Source organism: Talpa occidentalis, unplaced genomic scaffold (assembly GCF_014898055.3).
Source record: "Talpa occidentalis isolate TD23 unplaced genomic scaffold, MPIMG_talOcc4v2.1 talOcc4.8, whole genome shotgun sequence".
Classification (NCBI taxonomy): Eukaryota; Metazoa; Chordata; class Mammalia; order Eulipotyphla; family Talpidae; genus Talpa; species Talpa occidentalis.
This window is the reverse complement of record NW_023605194.1, coordinates 66,554,956-66,573,562: the sequence shown is the minus strand read 5'-3', so window position 1 is coordinate 66,573,562 and position 18,607 is coordinate 66,554,956. Positions and strand designations below refer to the sequence as shown.

Here is an 18,607-nt window from a genome sequence, read left to right as displayed (position 1 = left end):
CCACAGCCTCTGCAGTGCCAGTTCGATCCCCAGCTGCTCCCCGGCCACCGGAGGAGGGGCCCACATGGCTCACAGACCTCTCCTGCCTCCCGCTGCTCCCCTCAGCAGTGTACTTCGGTCCTTCTGCCTGCTCTGCTCCCTGCTCTGACTCTGGTGAATTCTCTCACCCTCCTGCGATTCTGACTGTACCCAGTGCTTGTATAAATAAATAAATAAATCTTTAAAAAAAAAAAAAAAAAAAGAAGTACCACAGTTTATCCATTCACTCATTGAAGGACATTTAGGGTGATTATGATCATGATACAGCTGCTATAAACATTTGTGTCCAAATTTTTGTTTGAACATACCCAACAGTCACTAAGTCATATGGTATTTGTATGTTGAACTGTTTAAAAACTGCCAAATTGTTGTTTTCCAGAGTGACTTTATCATTTTGCATTCCCACCAACAATGTGGGAGAATAAAAGTTCACCACATATTTACTCAGCACTTGGTTATTTTTTAATTTTAGACATCCTAATAAGCAAATAGTGGTATGTCACTATGGTTTTAATTTACATTTTCCTAACAGTTAATGATGCTAAATAACTTTTCTTGTGCTTGTTTGCCATCTGTATGTCCTCTTTGCTAATGTCTCTTCTTCACGTCTTTTGCCTGTTTTTTATAAATAGGTTATTCATTCTTTTACTGGTGAATTTTAAGTGTTCTTTATGCATCCTAGATACAAGTTCTTTGCTGGATATGTGCTTTGTGACTTTTTTTCACCTAATATGTAGCTTCTTTTTAATTCACCTAACAGTATCATTCACAGAGCAAAAGTTTTCATTTTCGTCAAGTTCAGTTCTTAAGCTGTTGTGCAGTGTATTTTGGTGTTAAGTCTCAAACTTTGTGCCTGATCCCTGGTCACAAACACTCCTATGTTTTGTAAAAATTTTATAGTTTGCCATTTTATATTTAGATCTATGTTTCAGAATCAAATAAGATGTAGGATTTAGGTTGAGGTTCATTTTTCCCCAAGAATTCTTTTTTTTTTAAGATTTATTTATTTTATACAAGAACTGGGGTACAGGCCACATGCGCAGGAGGGTGAGAAGATTCACCAGAGACAGAGCAGGGAGCAAAACAGGAAGATGGACCGAAGACACGTCTGAGGGGAGCAGCAGGCAAGACAGGTGAGGTCTGCCATGCCATGTGGGTGTCTCCCTAGACAGCCAGGAATCGAACCCGTACTGCAGAGGCAGAGGACAGCCCCACAGCACTGCGCTCAACCCACTGCACCACTGGGGAGGCCCAAGGTTCATTTTTTATTGTTGTTCATGGATGCAGAGTCGTTCCAGCATTATTTAATGGAAGCTTTCGCCATTTAATTGCTTTTGTATCCTTGTCAAAAATCAGTGCCAGGTAGTATGATTCTTCTATTTTTTTCTCTTTTTTTTTTTTGTAGAAGAACTGGAGTGTGGACCAGAGGTGCAGGGGGTGAGAGTATTCACAGGAGACAGAGTAGAGCGCAGAACAGGTGGATTTACTGAAATACACTGCTAAGGGGAGCAGTGGGAGAGATAGGAGTGGTTTGCTACGCTATGTGGGTTACCTCCCTGGCCGGGGATCAGACTCAGGCCGTCATGGTGATAGCACTGAGCTTTAACCCCTAGACCACCGGGGAGGCCCCTAACTTTATTCCTGTTGAAAATCTAGAACTAGCTTCTCTATAATAAAATCAACTGGGATTACATGATAATTATAGATCAAAATGAGAACTGATATCTTTACTATGTTAAATATATGAACACAAATTTATTTAGATTTCAATTTAGATTATTTAATTTATTGTTTATTATTTATTAGATTATTTAAAATTTTCCATTTATTTAGATTTTTATTTTTCTCACCAGCATTTTGTAGTTTTCAGCATATAAATCATGTAACTCATTTTTCAGATTTATATGTATTTATATTCTTGGCATTGAAATAGCTCCCTTTTTTGGTTCACAAGTGTGCAGTGCTAGCATGTAAGAAATACAGGTAATTTTTGTGTGTTGACCTTATATTCTACAACTTTGTTGAGCTTATTAGTTCTAGGATATTTTTTTAAGATTGCTTGGCATTTCCTATCAATCACCTGTAATCTAAATGCTTGTTATCTCTTTCTTGCCTAACTGTCCTGAATGAAGCCTCCAGTACAATGTCGAATAGAATTGGTAAACGCTTACCATCCTTTTCTCATTCCTGACCCTGGGAAGAAGAATACAACTCTCACCATTGAGAATGATGTGTTACATGTAGGTTTTGTGTAGATGTCCTTTATCAACTTGAAGAAGTTTCCATTTGTTTCTATTTTGCAGAAAAATACCGGATGGTCTCACTCATAGCAGGAATTTAGAAAACCTAAAGAAGAAACCAGGAAAAAGACTAATCAGTACAAAGTAAAAATCAAAATTAACAAGCAACTATAAACCAGAGAGACACTATGAGGAAGAGGCGGGGAAAGGAAGGACTAGAGTCAATATATGTAGATTTTTTTCCACCTGTTGGTTCCATATTCATGATTCACATAAGCAGGTTGAATCCCCAAATGTGGAACCCTCAGTAACAAGAGTCTACTATATATTATATGAGGATTTTCCACAGAATGGGGGCCTGTGCCCTTACCTGTGCTATTAAAAGTCAACTATATTTTGGGCCTCCCCGGTGGCGCAGTGGTTGAGTGCTGGATTGCGAAGCTGCCTGCAGCCTCTGCAGCGCCAGTTCAATCCCCGGCTGTTCCCCGGCCACCAGAGGAGGGTCCCACATGGCACATAGACCTCTCCTGCCGCCCGCTGCGCCCCTCAGCAGTGTACTTCGGTCCTTCTGCCTGCTCTGCTCCCTGCTCTGGCTCTGGTGAATTCTCTCACCCTCCCGCACTTCTGACTGTACCCAGTGCTTGTATAAATAAATAAATAAGTAAATAATAAATCTTTTAAAAAAAAAAGTCAACTATATTTTAAAATTTCCACAATGACAGTGATTACTTCTGTAAGTCTTATAATATTAAGATGCCAATAGAGGGAAACCATTACCATAAAGTTAAACCAGTTTTATTACAAATAATAAAAAGATACACTGTAGCTACCAAAAAAAAGTTATAGTATATATACACAATGGAATAATATTCAGTGAACAAAAAGATGAACTCATGTCATTTGCAGCAACATAGAGCTGGAAGGGATTATGCTAAGCAAAATAAGTCAAAAGGAAAAAGAAAAATATTGAATAGTTTCAGTTATAAGTGGAATATAGGAAAACTATGTAAGGAAAACAGTAAGGAAAAAGAATTTGCAAGCTGACCATAGTTTGAGGTAAACAGCAAGGGATGGGGAAGGATGGGGTCAAAAGAGAGGAGGGATGAGCACAAGGGACTATAGTGACAGCTCATGTGCTGTGGTGCTGGGAGAACTATAGTGCTGTGGTGGTGGGAGAACTATGTGGACTACACCTGAAGGGAGAACAGTGGTATAAGAAAATAAAAAAGAAAAAGATTCTTAATGTGGTATATTACATTGATTTCCCCCCACGTTTTTGAGTAAAGCAAGAGTGTTACAAGAATGCATCTAATATGATTAAAGAAAAGGAAAGATGAAAAACATGTAAAACTACCTGTACCACTTAGGGTTACAATATATGTAGTGAAGTTGTAGAGAACCGCAGAGCACTGATAGCACATTTCAGAACAGACATCTCTGAAATAGGGGCAGATGGTGGGCTGATAGGGAAGTAACAGCAGCCCTCCAGGGATAGTAGTGTTGATTTTCTTAGCTAGTTCTTCCCCAAAACTTCAGACCCTATATACTTCATAAGGATTCTGCCGCATCTACTTATCAGTTGTCTTTGTGCATTAAATACTTTTTTAAATTGGCCAAAGAGTGTTGTATGAAACTTCATTCCCCTGAGTCCAGCTACCTCTCCTTAGGAATCTCCAGAATCTGTTGATCCTGACTGCCATCAAGGCAGACCACACACGGGTAATGGACTACATCAGCCGCCTGGACAACTATGACGCCCCAGACATTGCAAGCATTGCCATCAGCAGTGCACTGTACGAGGAGGCCTTCGCCATTTTCCACAAGTTTGATATGAACGTATCAGCAATCCAGGTGAATTGTTAAGTGCCATCATGTTAAGCTCTAATGCTCTGCCTCCAGTTATTGTGAGGGTGTCAGACCCTCCAGTTGTCCAGTGCATCTCAGATTCTTGTGCTCTTTTTCTGCTCCTCACCAGTGGTCCATCTTCCCAGCTTGTTGCCGCCTTCTCTGCTGGTGCTCCTTCCAGCTGTCTATTATCCCTGCCTCTTTCCAGTCATTTCCTCTTCTGGGCCAGGGCACCTGACATAAGAATATAAGGCTAGCCCTGGTGACTGTGGGTCTGATTCTGAGGCTCTCACTTGGGATGATTGTTCCAGTTCTTTAGCCCCATGAAGCTTCAACTCCCTAAGCAGTCCTGCCAGCCCTTCTGCCTGCTTTTAGCCTCATCCCTTTCCTCCCAGTCTGTCAACCTTTTTCTAAGTTTATTTCCAAATTAATTACAAGCCATGGAACATAACCATAACTACACTCTTACCAGCATTCATTAATTCCTTCCACTTCCTTTACCATTTTTCACCAATATGTAAAACCTCTTTTCTAGAAACCTTTTTTTAAAAGATTTATTTTTATTTATACCAGAACTGGGGTCCAGGCCAGAGGCACGGGAGGATGAGAGAATTCACCAGAGACAGCGCGGGGAGCAGAACAGGCAGACTGCAGAAAGCACTGCTGAGGGGAGCAGCAGGCAAGGCAGTAGAGGTCTGCTGCACCATGTGGGAATCTCCCCAGCTGGCAGGAAATTGAACTGGCACTGCAGAGGCTGCGGACAGCTTCACACGTGGCGCTCAACCCGCTGCACCACTGGGAAGGCCCTAGAAGCCTTCTTATTTGCTCACACATGGGCTTTGAGCTTGCTCTGCCTTTCAAACTGTCTTGCAAGCCTTTTTTCCTGGAAGATGAGGTTATCTCACTCCCTATAACAGCTCCTTTGAAACTTCTGCACCTTGTATGCCCCATTATACTGTCTCTCCTCCCAAGATTAGGAGGCAATGCCTATGTCCTGCCTCTGATTCAAAAAGTTTATCTTGGCTGTCTCCATTTATTTTTGCCTCTTGTTGGAGTGTCTTTTCTCCATTTGGCATCATCCTCCCTATACAACAGTTCTTCATTTATCTGACAAGGCATAATGCCTAATTGTTTTGGACTGAATTGAAATGGTATAATTTTAGACAGAATATGAAACTGGACAAAAATGAATCTGTTCCCTGGAGTTAACTATTTTAGAGAATAAGAGCTTTCTTGTAAACCCCTAGGTCCTAATTGAGCACATTGGAAACCTAGACCGAGCCTTTGAGTTTTCAGAAAGATGCAATGAACCTGCTGTATGGAGTCGGCTGGCCCGAGCCCAGCTCCAGGAAGACTTGGTAAAGGAAGCCATTGACTCCTACCTCAAAGCTGATGACCCTTCCTCTTACCTGGACATCATTCAGGCAGCCAGCAGGAGCAGTGAGTGAACCTCCTCTTCACTGGGTTTTGCTTCTTAGTAGCTTGAAGCCTGGAAAGCAAGGGTATGACCCTCCTGGAAATGTACATGTTTTAGGCATCCAGAACTACTGGAGACACAGCAGAATGAAAGTTTTCCAAAAGAGTCTGAGTTAAATATTACTCTGTTAATGACACTAATTCTTCAGTAAACTGTTGTCCGTTTTTACAAGATTAAATAGTTTAAGTGCAGTGAATATCATTATCAAATAATGTTCAGGTCAGAGAATAACACCCAAAGTTTCTTTGTCTTTTCAGTTGGTGCCATCCTCTCCAATGGCAGGAATAAACACTCTGGTTACATGGAGGTTCCCATTCACAAGGATGGCTCCTATGTGGTTTTGTTGCTCCTCTTCTCTCACCTGGGATAGGGCACTCTGTGGGAGGCAAAGTCTAGACCTTCTATGTCTTATCGGGAGCCCAAGCCTTCAGTGGGATGGAAGGCCAATGACTTGGCTGAGGTCAGAATGGGAGGAATTGAGTCCTTTGTTAACTTAGCAGCTCTGGACTATCTGTTTTTCTTCTCTTTTTTTAAGACCATTGGGAGGATCTGGTTAAATTCCTTCATATGGCCAGGAAAAAGTACAAGGATTCCTATATAGAGACTGAACTTATTTTTGCCCTGGCTAAAACTCACCATTTCTCTGAGCTAGAAGATTGTATTAATGGGCCCAACACTGCCCACATCCAGGAGGTAAGCTTTGCCCTCATGGGACTGAACTGCTACAGTTAGTTCTGGGATCACTCTTTAGAGTGGCACAGATTTGTGATAGTGAAAAATAAGCCACACAGTGAATTAAGTCCATTGTTACTGTCATTGCTACACAAATGAAAGCTCCTCAAATCTTGACTTGTCCTTGGCTCTGCACATCAGAATGATACTCCTCCTCCCCACAAGGAAAAAGGTGTCAGGAAAATGTGTGGGTTTTCTAGCTATTAACCACCAGAGAACAAAGTGAACTAAGTAACTGGTGAGATAAAAGAGATGTGTTGAAAATTAATAGCTTTCTCAAGTGTCAGCAATACAATCCTGTGCATGTATGCATTAAGCTTATGGTATGATTATCAGACAGCACTGGTGGGGAAGTTCCTTTTCAAGTAGGAATAAAAGACAAAATGTTTAAATAAACTTGCTAAAAAACATTAAATAAAAGAAAGATCTAAATAATTGTAAAGTTTGCCATGGAGGTAAAATGTTACATCTAGAAAAGGTGATAATGAGAGAGAAAGGGATAGTGAAATGTCCTTTACCATTACAGTAACTGTATATGCTCTTCTCATGAAAGAATGTACAGTTTATTGAAAACAACACAGATGTGAACTGTGGAATTCTTTATTTCAAAGTAAGTCCAGATTAATTATTAGAACTTAGTTTAGACTTTTGAAAGGGATTAAAAGTTCATCATTGAATTCTGTCACCAAAATTTAATTCCAGATAAAAGAACAATGGTAAAAGTTGAGGGTATTTCTTAGTGAAAAATTTTATTTTTTTCAGTTTATCTTTATTTCAGGAGTTTAGACAAAATAGTTGAATGTTTAATGTACTCTAAAGGGATGGGAAAATAACTGGTCTAAAATCTGTTCTCTTTTCAAAATGATAATAAAAGTACATAAAATCTTCATTCTCTTTAATTTTAGTATCTGACAAGAGCAGTATTTCAAAAGCAGAGACATTTAGAACATGATTCATGGGAAAAAGGAATGTCCTTTACAGAAAAATATTAGATATATAAAAACTAGACCCTAAATATGCTTAAATATAGTTGTATCTTTATTATTTTAAGATGATGAGTAATACTTATAAAAAAATTGAAGAAGAAAGAAAAACTCACTGACTTGGTTGTGTGGAACAAATGGTATTAGTCATAAAAGGTTATTGGTGATTTGGTAATTCTTAATGAAAGCATAATTTAAAAACTCTAATGTCTTTTTATAGTTGTAGACCTGGAAAATACCGTGGGTTAATACAGATTAACTCTTCTAGGATATTAGTGACATTCCAACAAATAATTTATAGTTATAAATATTAGAAATATAGCTAAATATTAAAAAAAATGCCTTAAGAAAAATGTCAGAACAATAAATGAAGTATCTCTTATTAACTTCATAAGTTTTCAATATATCCACTGCTGTCACCAGTTCCTTGAAATCTGGTTTTTTTTTTTTTAGTCCAAGATTAAGAGAGAATAAGGATGAGAATTATTCTCATCTTAGTGAAAATTTTTAAATATTTATTTGACTCTGTGTGAGGAAGGAAGTCTTAAACATATAAGCCCTGGAAGAAGACACAAAGGAAAATAGCTCTTTAATGCATAAAATATTTAAATTTTATATTTACTCATGAACATTATAAGTCTATATGTAAAAGTCCATCCCAAGAAAGTAAAAGCAGCCCAGGTAACTTTATGCTTAAATATTTAATCATTTCAGATGATTTATGCTAGTAAAAATGGAAAGCCAATATCCAGCAAAAGAAAAGAGCTACTTAAACAATACTCATCCATGGAATATAACATAGCTATTACAGGTATTGAGAACCTTGCTTGTGATAGAAAAAACTTACATAGAAATCTGAATTCAAGCAGAATGATAATTGAATTATACCGTGTAATAAATATATATGTCTAGGGAAAAAATCTCATGGAAACAGTGAACAGCTCTGAGATATGTAATTGGTGACATTATATTATTTTCTTACTTGCCACTTTACCAAGTTCTCTTTTTAGCCAGTGACCATCACTTTCAGAATTACCTTTACAATCAGAAAATTAATGAGTGTTAGAAAACTCCATGCCCCTTCACACAACAGGGCATGGAATAGTCCTTCTGGACAGATGGACTAGTGCTTAGTAATGTGGCAGTGTTTGAAGCCTACCTTGGGAAATCATCACTCATATTTGAATAAATTTGAGTTCTACTCAGTGTCTAAGGAGGTCTAGTCAGCTAGATTCTGGAGTTAGGTTTTTGAGAATTCTAGACTGGAACCAAAAACGTGGATGCAGGTTACACTGGAGGTGAGGTGCAGGGAAGGTGGAGGGCCAGAGAAGATGGGAGGAGACAGGATAGCTCTTAAGACTCATGGACTGGGAATGGCTCTAATGGGAAGGTTAGAGATAGAGTGGTAGCCAACAGCTGAGTTGAGGTCAAAATGATACTTGTTTGGTTTGGTGTATTTTTGTGCCGAAAAAAATAACAATAGTTCCTTACGTCTATAGGCATGATTTAGTACAGAGAACAAAATTGATGCAGGGGTTTGCTAGGGCGCTGACCTGGTCTGGCACAAGGGAGAGGGTCTGAGGTCATATGTGCTAGTAGAGTTGACCTTAGCCAGGTGAGGCCCACAGACACAGCAAGGTGGGAAGGCATGGTCCCAGTGCTTATGGAAGGGTTCTTCTCATAGAGTTTCTTTCTTCAGGAAGTGGGAAGCCAGGTATTCAAATTTAAAAGTTGGAGATTTGAGGAAAGGAAAAGAATGGGAAGTTGTTGACAAGGTTTCTCCCTGGGGTAAGGGAGTAAGATTGCTAGTGTTGTACCTCTGGGGTTAGTATCATGAAGTTAAGAGAGACACGTTGGTACTTTGGGACTCAGCTACCTGTATTTAACTCTGTAGTTCCAGGTGTGGAACTGGAGATTTGCCACGCAAATACAATCAAGTTCACCTGAGCTGCCAGCAGGGGGGACGTGGGCCTGGCAAGGATAGGGGGTGGTGGGGCAGGAGTTGGAGTGCTTGAGGCAGTGAGCTGGAAAGGAGGGGAGGCAGTTGGTAGATAGAGTTCTTGTACTAGGGCTCCTGGGTTCCTGGGGTAGTAGCTCTCTGACAGTGACTGGCTATTGTTGTGAGGAAGATGGATCCTCAGAGCATAGAAAGTCAAAGAAAGCTAAAGCTGTCAAGGAATGAGAAAGATCTGTAGGTAGCAGCAGAATGAAGACTGATGGTTGATCCCTGACATGAGACTCCCAGTTAGCAGTTTTCAGTGGGGAGAAAATTGGTCTGGAAGCAGCAAGGAGCACAGCTTGCCACCAGGCCTGCCAGGTACACTGGTGGGAGATAATTGCCAGCACACACAGAAGCAGGCACAAGGGAGCTGGTGCAGGTGCTGCAGGACTTTCTTTGTCCTAAACGAGTTCTGCAGCAGCCCAGGTTTCTGTATGATCAGGAAAATACAGATTTCCAGAGACGGAAATACACCACTTAGAACTTCAGCCTGGGGCTGAGGAAGCTGCCCATAGAGGAATATCTGAGCAGAGCTACCCCACTGTTCACAGGTTGGAGACCGCTGCTACCAGGAGGGGATGTATGAGGCTGCCAAGCTACTATACAGCAGTATTTCTAACTTTGCTTGCCTGGCTTCTACCCTGGTCCACCTCGGTGACTATCAGGCAGCTGTGGACAGCAGCCATAAGACAAACAACACACAAACCTGGAAGGAGGTAAGTATAGGAAGTCTCTAGGAGACTACTGGTCAATAGGTCTTATTGCCTATCCTTTCTTCTGTATTCTCTACTCTTTTTTTATGGTCAACATTTTTTTTTAAACTTTTTAAAAAAAAATTTATATAATTCTTACATCATTTTTCATTTTTGCACAATGTATGCATTTTCATTTTCATTTTGGTTATATTCCCCCCTTATTTTGGCCCTAATCCCTTCTCTCCTCCTCCCCCCACCCCCATAGTGTATGCCATACTCTTGTACCAGACAGGATGTGTGGATGCCTGCATTGTCCAAGCAGGGTGCTGAATCCTTTGGAATGGCTCAAAGGATCATCCCAGAACAAGTTTAGTTGGCGCAAAGGCCCTGGGAAAGCAGTCAACTCCCAGAACTTACCTTAATAACATGGAATTATCGGTGTTATAAGTAGTATCATAATAATTAATAATTTTAATCATATCACCTTGTTAGTAGCATAATCAGTATAAATTGCTGTTACTGTTCTTTTATGGAAAGTGGTAGGGCATGTTTGTCTCGAAGCCCTCTGATAATATAAAAATCATCGTAAATAAGAAAAAGTCTGTATAGAAATGTGCATATATATATATATACACACACATATATATATACACACACACAAAATGACTCTACCTTGCTATTTTTTTTAAAGATTTGTTTATTTATTTATGCAAGCATTGGGGTACAGTCAGAAGCGCGGGAGGGTAAGAGAATTCACCAGAGCCAGAGCAGAAAGCAGAACAGGGAGACTGACAAGGTACACTGCTGGGGGGAGCAGTGGGTGGCAGGATAGGTCTGTGTACCATGTGGGACCCTCACCTGGTGGCCAGGGATCGAGCCGGTGCTGCAGAGGCTGCGGGCAGCTTCGCAACCCAGTGCTCAACCGCTGCGCCACCGGGGAGGCCCCTACCTTGCTGTTTAATATGGACAGTTACAAGAAAGAATGTTTGCAGTATTCTATGAGATATATTGTAAATAGAATGTCCAGTATAATTCTATTCTTGTGTGTGATTGAGCACTGTAATGGGGTGCTGGTATATATGTCACACACAAAAAATAGTGTGCATAGGCTGAGTCTCAAGGTAACAACTTGTTATCTCTGGGTTCTGTGATTACTTTTGTTTTTTGGCTGATGTACATGAAAACACATACTATGATTTGGAGATGGACAGCAAGGAAGCCATCAAGAAGGCCACACTGCTTGTGGGGCTTGTGTGCCTCTCCTGGGTCATTTTGGGCAGAATTTTCTTCTTGTTATCATGAGGTATGCACTGTATGGCACACACAACAGAAGTACAGCTTAAAATATAATTATTAAAACAAACTTCTCCCATGTAAACAGCACTCAGATAAAATGTGCACTGATTCTTGGGCTTTGTTAGAGGACCCCATGAGACAGCGAGGGATTGAAAATGGGGCATTCTGATTGGAGCTCCTGTGATCACTAATCAGGTTCGAGCTTGCAGGGTGCCAAAGGGGCTTCTGGTGTTGTTTTGAAGCCCAACCTCAGTATCGGGCAGGTTGGACACACTGGTATAGTTCAGCTAGTACCAATCAAATAGCTTGGACTGTAAATGGACCAGTCTGATTAGAGCTCCCATAGGTGCCAATCAACTAAAATGGACTAACCAAGGCAGCACCCTAAAGAGTACATAAGTCAGGGGCCTCCCCTGTGGCGCAGCGGTTGAGCGCTGGGTTGCGAAGCTGCCCACAGCCTCAGCAGCGCCAGTTCAATCCCCAGCTGCTCCCCGGCCACCGGAGGAGGGTCCCACATGGCGCGCAGACCTCTCCTGCTGCCCACTGCTCCCCTCAGCAGTGTACTTCGGTCCTTCTGCCTGCTCTGCTCCCCGCTCTGGCTCTGGTGAATTTTCTCACCCTCCCGCACTTCTGACTGTACCCAGTGCTTGTATAAATAATAAATAAATAAATCTTTAAAAAAAAAAAAAAAGAGTACATAAGTCAGGTTCCAGCCAGCTTCAAGGGAGTCGGTCAGATTCACCCAGACTCTCCTGGGAAGGCCTTCATAGAGACATAACACTGTCCCTGTCCTCTGGCACTGCTCCTTCACAGACCTGACCACCGACATCACCCACTGAGTAACACCAATGGCCTGGTGCAGGGTGTCTTTAAAAGAGCTGGTTGCTGTTGGCTTTATGCCAGCATCTCTGAGCACTGTGACACTGGCCCCTGCCTCTGACATATCTGACATCACCGCTGGTGCTGTTGCCTGTGGTGCTAACCATCTGGTGTCCAGTGCAGCCTTCATATTGCTGTTACTTACTGCTGTGGTGCCACCTCTGGAGAGAACTTCAGAGAACCTCAACCTTCAAGACCTTGACCTTTGAGTCCTTCTAGTCTGATCTCTACTTCAAACCACTACTAACTGTGGCCCTACTTCTAACTCTTTGCTCTCTCCCAACTTCTCTCTCCCCTTTGTAACTAGATCCTGTTGTTGTTAAACCCCAAGCCTGAGTCCAGTCCTGCAATTGCATGTGGGTCAGAACCCAACAACCATGATATTGTGCCTCCCCAGCCTTGCACGGTTTCATTTTTAGATCCCAAACCTCAATTTCCAGCATCACTCTTCTGTCACCTAAACAGACCTCCACATCTCCGGCCTTAGAAGTTACGCATACACACTCTTCTCTCCAGTGTCAAACTCCCCCTTGGCTTACAGATTAGAAATGTCAGTATTTTTTTCTTCTGTCTCATCTAACTTATAGTTTTATGCTTGCTCAGAATCCAACCGAAAAAGTCCCAGTGGCTGGTATCTGTGCATGTGCAGCTGCATCCTTGTAGCCAGCTGTTATGATGCTTGGCCCTGCCCTGACACCACTCATGCTGTCTAGCCTCCTCTCCCCTAGGTATGCTTTGCCTGTGTGGATGGGCAGGAGTTCCACCTTGGACAACTGTGTGGTCTTCACGTTGTCATTCACGCAGATGAGCTGGAGGAACTGATACACTATTACCAGGTAACAGTCTCTGGTCAGAAATGATCTCTACTTGTAATGAAGATGAGTGACATCTAAGTGCTGCAAATAAAGGCATGCTTGTTCCCTTACTTTGTGACAATTGCTGTGAAACATCTGCAGATAAGAAAGTCCTTTCACATGGAGACAACCTGTCTACAAATTAAATCATTGGCATGTTGACATCTTGGGCCTCATTGCTGGCCGGCTTCTCCCTTCCCTTGTGTTCTTGGATCTTCAGAAATACAGCCTATGTCTTATACATGAGAACAGTCCTTGCATAAGTTCGTTGGAACGCGGGGCTAGTCATATACCTTAGATCCCCAGGGTGTGTGTGGCCTATGGAGGGCACGATTATTGAATGCTATGGAGACAAAAGACATGCAGAAATCCATCAGGGGGACCCCCAGGGAGACCTTTGGAAGGGTGGGGTTCTCTGTATTGGTATTGTGGTTACACTCTGCTGATGAGTCACTGATAGATGGATGTCTGTGTGTCCTGGGCCTGAACTTCTGGACATGGGTGTCCTTCAGCTGTTGTGGTTTTCCCATGTGGGTCAGTCAGAGCATCATAAAGGTTTGACTTTGCTCAGCAGTGTTACAGTTTTCACAGAATTCAATCTGTAGCCCTACCCTGCTCATTGAAGGGTTTGTAACCCAGAGGGCTCAAGCTGGGCTTGGAGGCCCTTCTGAGCCCATGAAAGTGGGCAGCAATGAGGTTCAAAATGTCAGTCTAGACTTGAAGACTTTTCAGTGACACATACTTTCCTATTCTACAGAACTTTGAGAAAGGAATTATAGGGAAAATATCAATAAAAAAGCCATCTGGAGGGCCTCCCTGGTGGCGCAGAGATTGAGCGCTGGGTTGCAAAGCTGCCCGCAGCCTCTGCAGCACCTGTTCGATCCCCGGCTGCCAGCGAGGGTCCCACATGGCGAGCAGACCTCTCCTGCCACCCACCCTCAGCAGTGTATTTCGTCACTCTGCCTGCTCTGCTCTCCCCTCTGGCTCTGGTGAATTCTCTCACCCTCCCGTGCTTCTGACTGTACCCAGTGCTTGTATAAAATAAATAAATAAATCTTTAAAAAAAAAAAAAGCCATTTGGAAACTGACAGAATACTTAATTTGTTCAGCAAATGTCTGAGCACCAATTATGTGCTAAGCATTATTCTAGGAAATTATATCAGTGGACAAAACTGAAAAACTCCTTTTCATTTGAATTTACATTCAGTGAGGTTAAAGACAGGCAACACCCATATTTGCAGGTGATGAGTTATAGCAGATGTGATACATGAGTTACAGTGGGGTAGATTTAGGGACCTTGGATGGAGCATCACAAAGGGGCTGTAAAGGTAGCACTAATTGAAAGTGCAACATTTAAGCCAAGACCCAGGGAAATGAAGGGACCTTCTCGTGGGGGATATTTGAGGGAAGAATCATCACCCAGGGCCAAGTCAGACTTTTCCAAGTATTTCAAGGAAGGACCCAAGGGGTAGGACAGACCACGTCATCATGAAGGACTAGGGATAGATGTAGAGTGGGGCAAGGAATCTGAAGGGTAAGGAGGCCATTCTGGTTCAAGTGCTGAGCACAGACACTCTGCGGGGGCAGGTGGGTGAAGGGTCAGGTGGAAGACAGGTAGCGGTGTTCTGGGCAAGAAGAGAGGAAGTAATCGGGGTTCGGGCCGTGCTTTAAATGTGCAGCCAGTTGATATGCTAATCAATTGCAAGTGGGGTGAGAGAAAAGTTAAGGATGACTCTGCTTATTTGGGGTTTGAACAACCAGAAATAGGGTTTACCTAGAAGCACAGGATATGGGGAAGACTAAAGGTAGAGACTGCATGTAAGGAAAGGATAGCAATTAAGTTTTGAATGGGCTGTGTTGGAAGTGCTGATTCAATGTTCATGTAGAGGCAGCAGGTAGGCAGTGGAAAGTAGGGTCTGGTGTCCAGTGAAGAAGCCCAGTGAGAGAAAGAAATGGGTTTTAACATGGATATGCTGTGAACAAAGGAGATGAAGGTCACTGGTGAGTGTAGATATCCAGGAAGATGTCAAACCATAAGCCCCAGGCCTCCAGCCTGCAGTAAGGTAAAGAAGAAACTCCAGAGAGGGTGATATGGAGCAGCCAGTGAATAGACACACCCACGAGGGGAATGGTCAGCTGAGTGGGGTCCTACTACTTGGCATATGACAAAAGGAAAACTGAGTGTTGACATCACTGATAGGAATAGTCTGGGGCAAGACAGCCTGACTGGTGGGCTTGCAAAACTTGGAAAGGAGAGAGAGCAGCACTTTTGATGAAAAGAGTAGCAGAATCAGCGAGTAGCTTGGTAAGGGGACACCCGGTCAAGAAAGGACATTTTAGTCCCAGAGAAGTAGCAGGATGTTTGCTGAAGGCAAACTGTAGAGAGGGATGTTGATGCCAAGAGAGAAGGAGGAGAACTGCTGGCACAGCGGCCTGGGCCAGAGGACAGTGGGCCTGGGCCAGGGGGCAGTGGGCCTGGGCAAGGGGACAGTGGGCCTGGGCCAGGGGGCAGTGGGCTTGGGCCCCCACCAGTGAGCCCTGAGCAGGAGCAGATGCTGGCAGCAGGTGGGCAAGGTTTCCACTAACAGCAATTCAGGATCAAGGTTATCTGCTGCAGTAAGGCGGGGGAATGTGCAGAGGTGTGAAATCGACCTCTGGGGATGGGCTCTGGAAGCTGGTAGTCATTAACACCAAGGGAGACCATCAGGGCTCAGGCGGGCTGTAGCCAGGGCAGACGACAAAGCGGGGAGTCAGGATGGACTCTGGGTGCTGGCCTTGTGTTGGCTATGGGAATTTAACAGGACCTGAAAGGAAGAGAATGGGGGAGGGGCAGTCAGACAGCAATGGGGAACAGTGGGTTGTTGTCCCAAATGGAGGTGAAGGCTTGCTGGATTCAGGATCCCAGAGGAGTGAGCCAGGAAGACAGAAATTATAACTAATAATCTTCAGACCCCATTTACCCCATTCCTGTCTTGCTTTTTTTTATCATATTTCTTTTCATAAAATGGCAATACTAATGTGTACTTATTAAACTTGAAGACTGCATGATGTGGGCTAAGTAACATGGGGCAGTGTGTGACAGGACCCAAGCACAGGTTTCCTTCCCAAGCACCTCCTCAGGACCATTTGATCTTGGCAGCCTGCCCCCACCTTGGAATAGGCTCTGCCATAGGGTGGCTTTGGTCAGGTGTGTATTTGCCCCACCCTAAGCATGCTGTTGGTTTGTCAGGACAAGGGCTACTTTGAGGAGCTGATATCCCTGCTGGAGGCAGCCCTGGGCATGGAGCAGGCCCACATGGGCATGTTCACAGAGCTGGCCATTCTCTACTCCAAATTTAAGCCTCAGAAGATGGCAGAGCACCTGGAGCTCTTCTGGTCTCGTGTCAACATCCCCAAGGTAACCTCGCCCTCCTAGAGGTTCCGGCTGCTGTGTGCCCTTGTGACACTAGCCTGACACTTAGTGGTGATCATCCCATCAGGTACTAAGAGCTGCAGAACAAACACACCTCTGGGCAGAGCTGGTGTTTCTCTATGACAAGTATGAGGAGTATGACAACGCTGTCCTCACCATGATCAATCACCCTGCTGAAGCCTGGAGAGAAGGGCAGTTCAAAGACATCATTGTCAAAGTAAGAGCATGGCATAGTGGGTTCCCGTCTGCTTCTGCCAACCCTGTCCTTGGGGGCAGGTGGGATGCATGCTGAGACTATACACCCCAGGGCCTGTTTCCATTCTCCCTTGTGATTCACTATCCTCCTCTGCGCAGTGGTAGGGAGTCCATCTGAACAAAGGGGACATGCGGCAATTTGAAAGGGTAGTGACTGACTTAGGATCTCACAGCCAGGTGGGGATCTCATAGCCAGCTATGTTGTTGTACCCTGCATTCCTCTCTGACCTCCTAGAATCTCACTCTCCAGCCTTGCTCATGCACCATGGGCCCTACATAGCTGGCCTTGGTGCTTGCTCTTCCTTCTGCACTGTTAGCTTGGACCTCCCAGCCCCTAAACCATGTCTGCTTCCACTCCCTGTTGTATTTTTTGTAGTTACAACTATTCTGGCATTTTTTCCCTTAATATTTCCCCCCCAAAACTGCCAACCCTACAGGAGGCAGGCACCTGACGGGGCAGTAAATGCCCACTGGGTAGAGGCGTTAGCCCAGGACTGCTGGCCCCAGAAGGACCCACCCTTCCCAAGGGCCCCTCCTATAAACTCTGGGAAAACTCAGGATCCCAAACTGTTCCACCAGCCACCAAAAAAGTGTCAGAAGGTGTCAGATGTGGAAGCAAGTTCTAAGTGGGCCTCTTGTTCAGCTGTGTTTCTCTGAATGATGTGACCTGCAGGCTGCTCCTTCCCTGTGAGCTCTGTGTGCACATTAGGAAGTGAAGGAATGAGTGTGCTGTTCTCAGTTCCTGTCCTTTTATATGGAGTGTCCTTACTAAGTCCCACTGACTTTGGGTAAAAATAATTTGCCCTCTGTTCTGCCAGTGAAAGTTACCATTCTGACTGCCTGTCTCTCTTGCCATTCCCAGGGTGAGGGCAGGTCTCCTCTCCATCTAGATTAGGGATGCTGAGCTGTCACCTCTCATGCCTTCTGTGCCACATACCCTGCTGAGGTCAGTGGGTGCCCAGCCATGTCTCAACCTTCACCCTCACTGGATTCTGAAGACCAGGTGGCCTGAGGTCACACTCATACACTGGCATGGTGGTGTATGAAGTCAGGGCGATCTGACAGGAGTCCTGCCCTGAACAGAGTCGGGGTCTTCAGATTGCTGGTGAAAGGGTAGGCACATCACACACTTCCATGGCCAGGCACACTGGAAAACTTTGCTAGAAAACCACACCTGAGCAATTCTAGATGTGCGTTTTTCACCTTTATCTTGATATCAGTGTGCATTCTAAAACTGACGACAGTGCTTTTTGTTAGTGGTGTCTGGGGCATTGTAGTTGTCCAGGTGATGTGTGTTCCATAACCCACATACTGTCACCTTGGTAGTGGTCAGGACCAGAAGATTCTGAGGAAAGGTGGAAATCAGCATGGTGTCTGGGTCCATAGCACATTCATAGGTGAGCCTGTCACATGAGCATCAGCATGGCTGATGGCCGAGTTCTGTTCCTGGTATGATGCACCAATGCCTCTGCCTTCCTGCCAGTGTGAGACAGACTCCTGTCAGCTCACACTTGGAATTGAGGCAGGTTCTTCCCTAGTCACAGTGGGAGGACACTCGCTGGTAACAAGAGGAGGGACTTTGGAATCCCCAAGCAGTGGAGGGCCAGTCAGGGGCCTTGCTGAGACACTAGGTTCATACAGGGCTTAGCCATTTGCTGTCTAGTTCCTTGAGCTCGGTATCTACAGTCACCTCATCATGGAACTAATGTTTCTTTCCTGCCAAGTCATCACTGGCAGGTGCCAGGCATATGGCAGGTGCTTCTTACAAGCAGGGTCTCTGAGGATCAACTTTCTCATGAAAAACAGAGTCCCATGGTCTGGGACTCATTGATGATGAGGTGCATGTTACGTGTGTCAGGGATGCATCAGTGGCTGTACTTAACCCATTGCGCTGTGGGCAT

General features: G+C 43.9%; 1 protein-coding gene across 2 annotated transcripts in view; it reads left to right on the top strand.

Moving 5' to 3' along the window:
* Nucleotides 1-18,607, top strand: part of CLTCL1 (clathrin heavy chain like 1) — a 136,754-nt gene that overhangs the window by 108,583 nt on the left and 9,564 nt on the right. For both annotated transcript variants that reach the window (XM_037497864.2, XM_054690737.1), the window contains exons 20-26: nucleotides 3,947-4,130; nucleotides 5,372-5,564; nucleotides 6,137-6,294; nucleotides 9,867-10,031; nucleotides 12,914-13,021; nucleotides 16,269-16,436; nucleotides 16,519-16,668. In XM_037497864.2, the coding sequence (XP_037353761.1) occupies nucleotides 3,947-4,130; nucleotides 5,372-5,564; nucleotides 6,137-6,294; nucleotides 9,867-10,031; nucleotides 12,914-13,021; nucleotides 16,269-16,436; nucleotides 16,519-16,668 (1,126 nt within the window). The remainder of the gene's footprint in view (nucleotides 1-3,946; nucleotides 4,131-5,371; nucleotides 5,565-6,136; nucleotides 6,295-9,866; nucleotides 10,032-12,913; nucleotides 13,022-16,268; nucleotides 16,437-16,518; nucleotides 16,669-18,607) is intronic.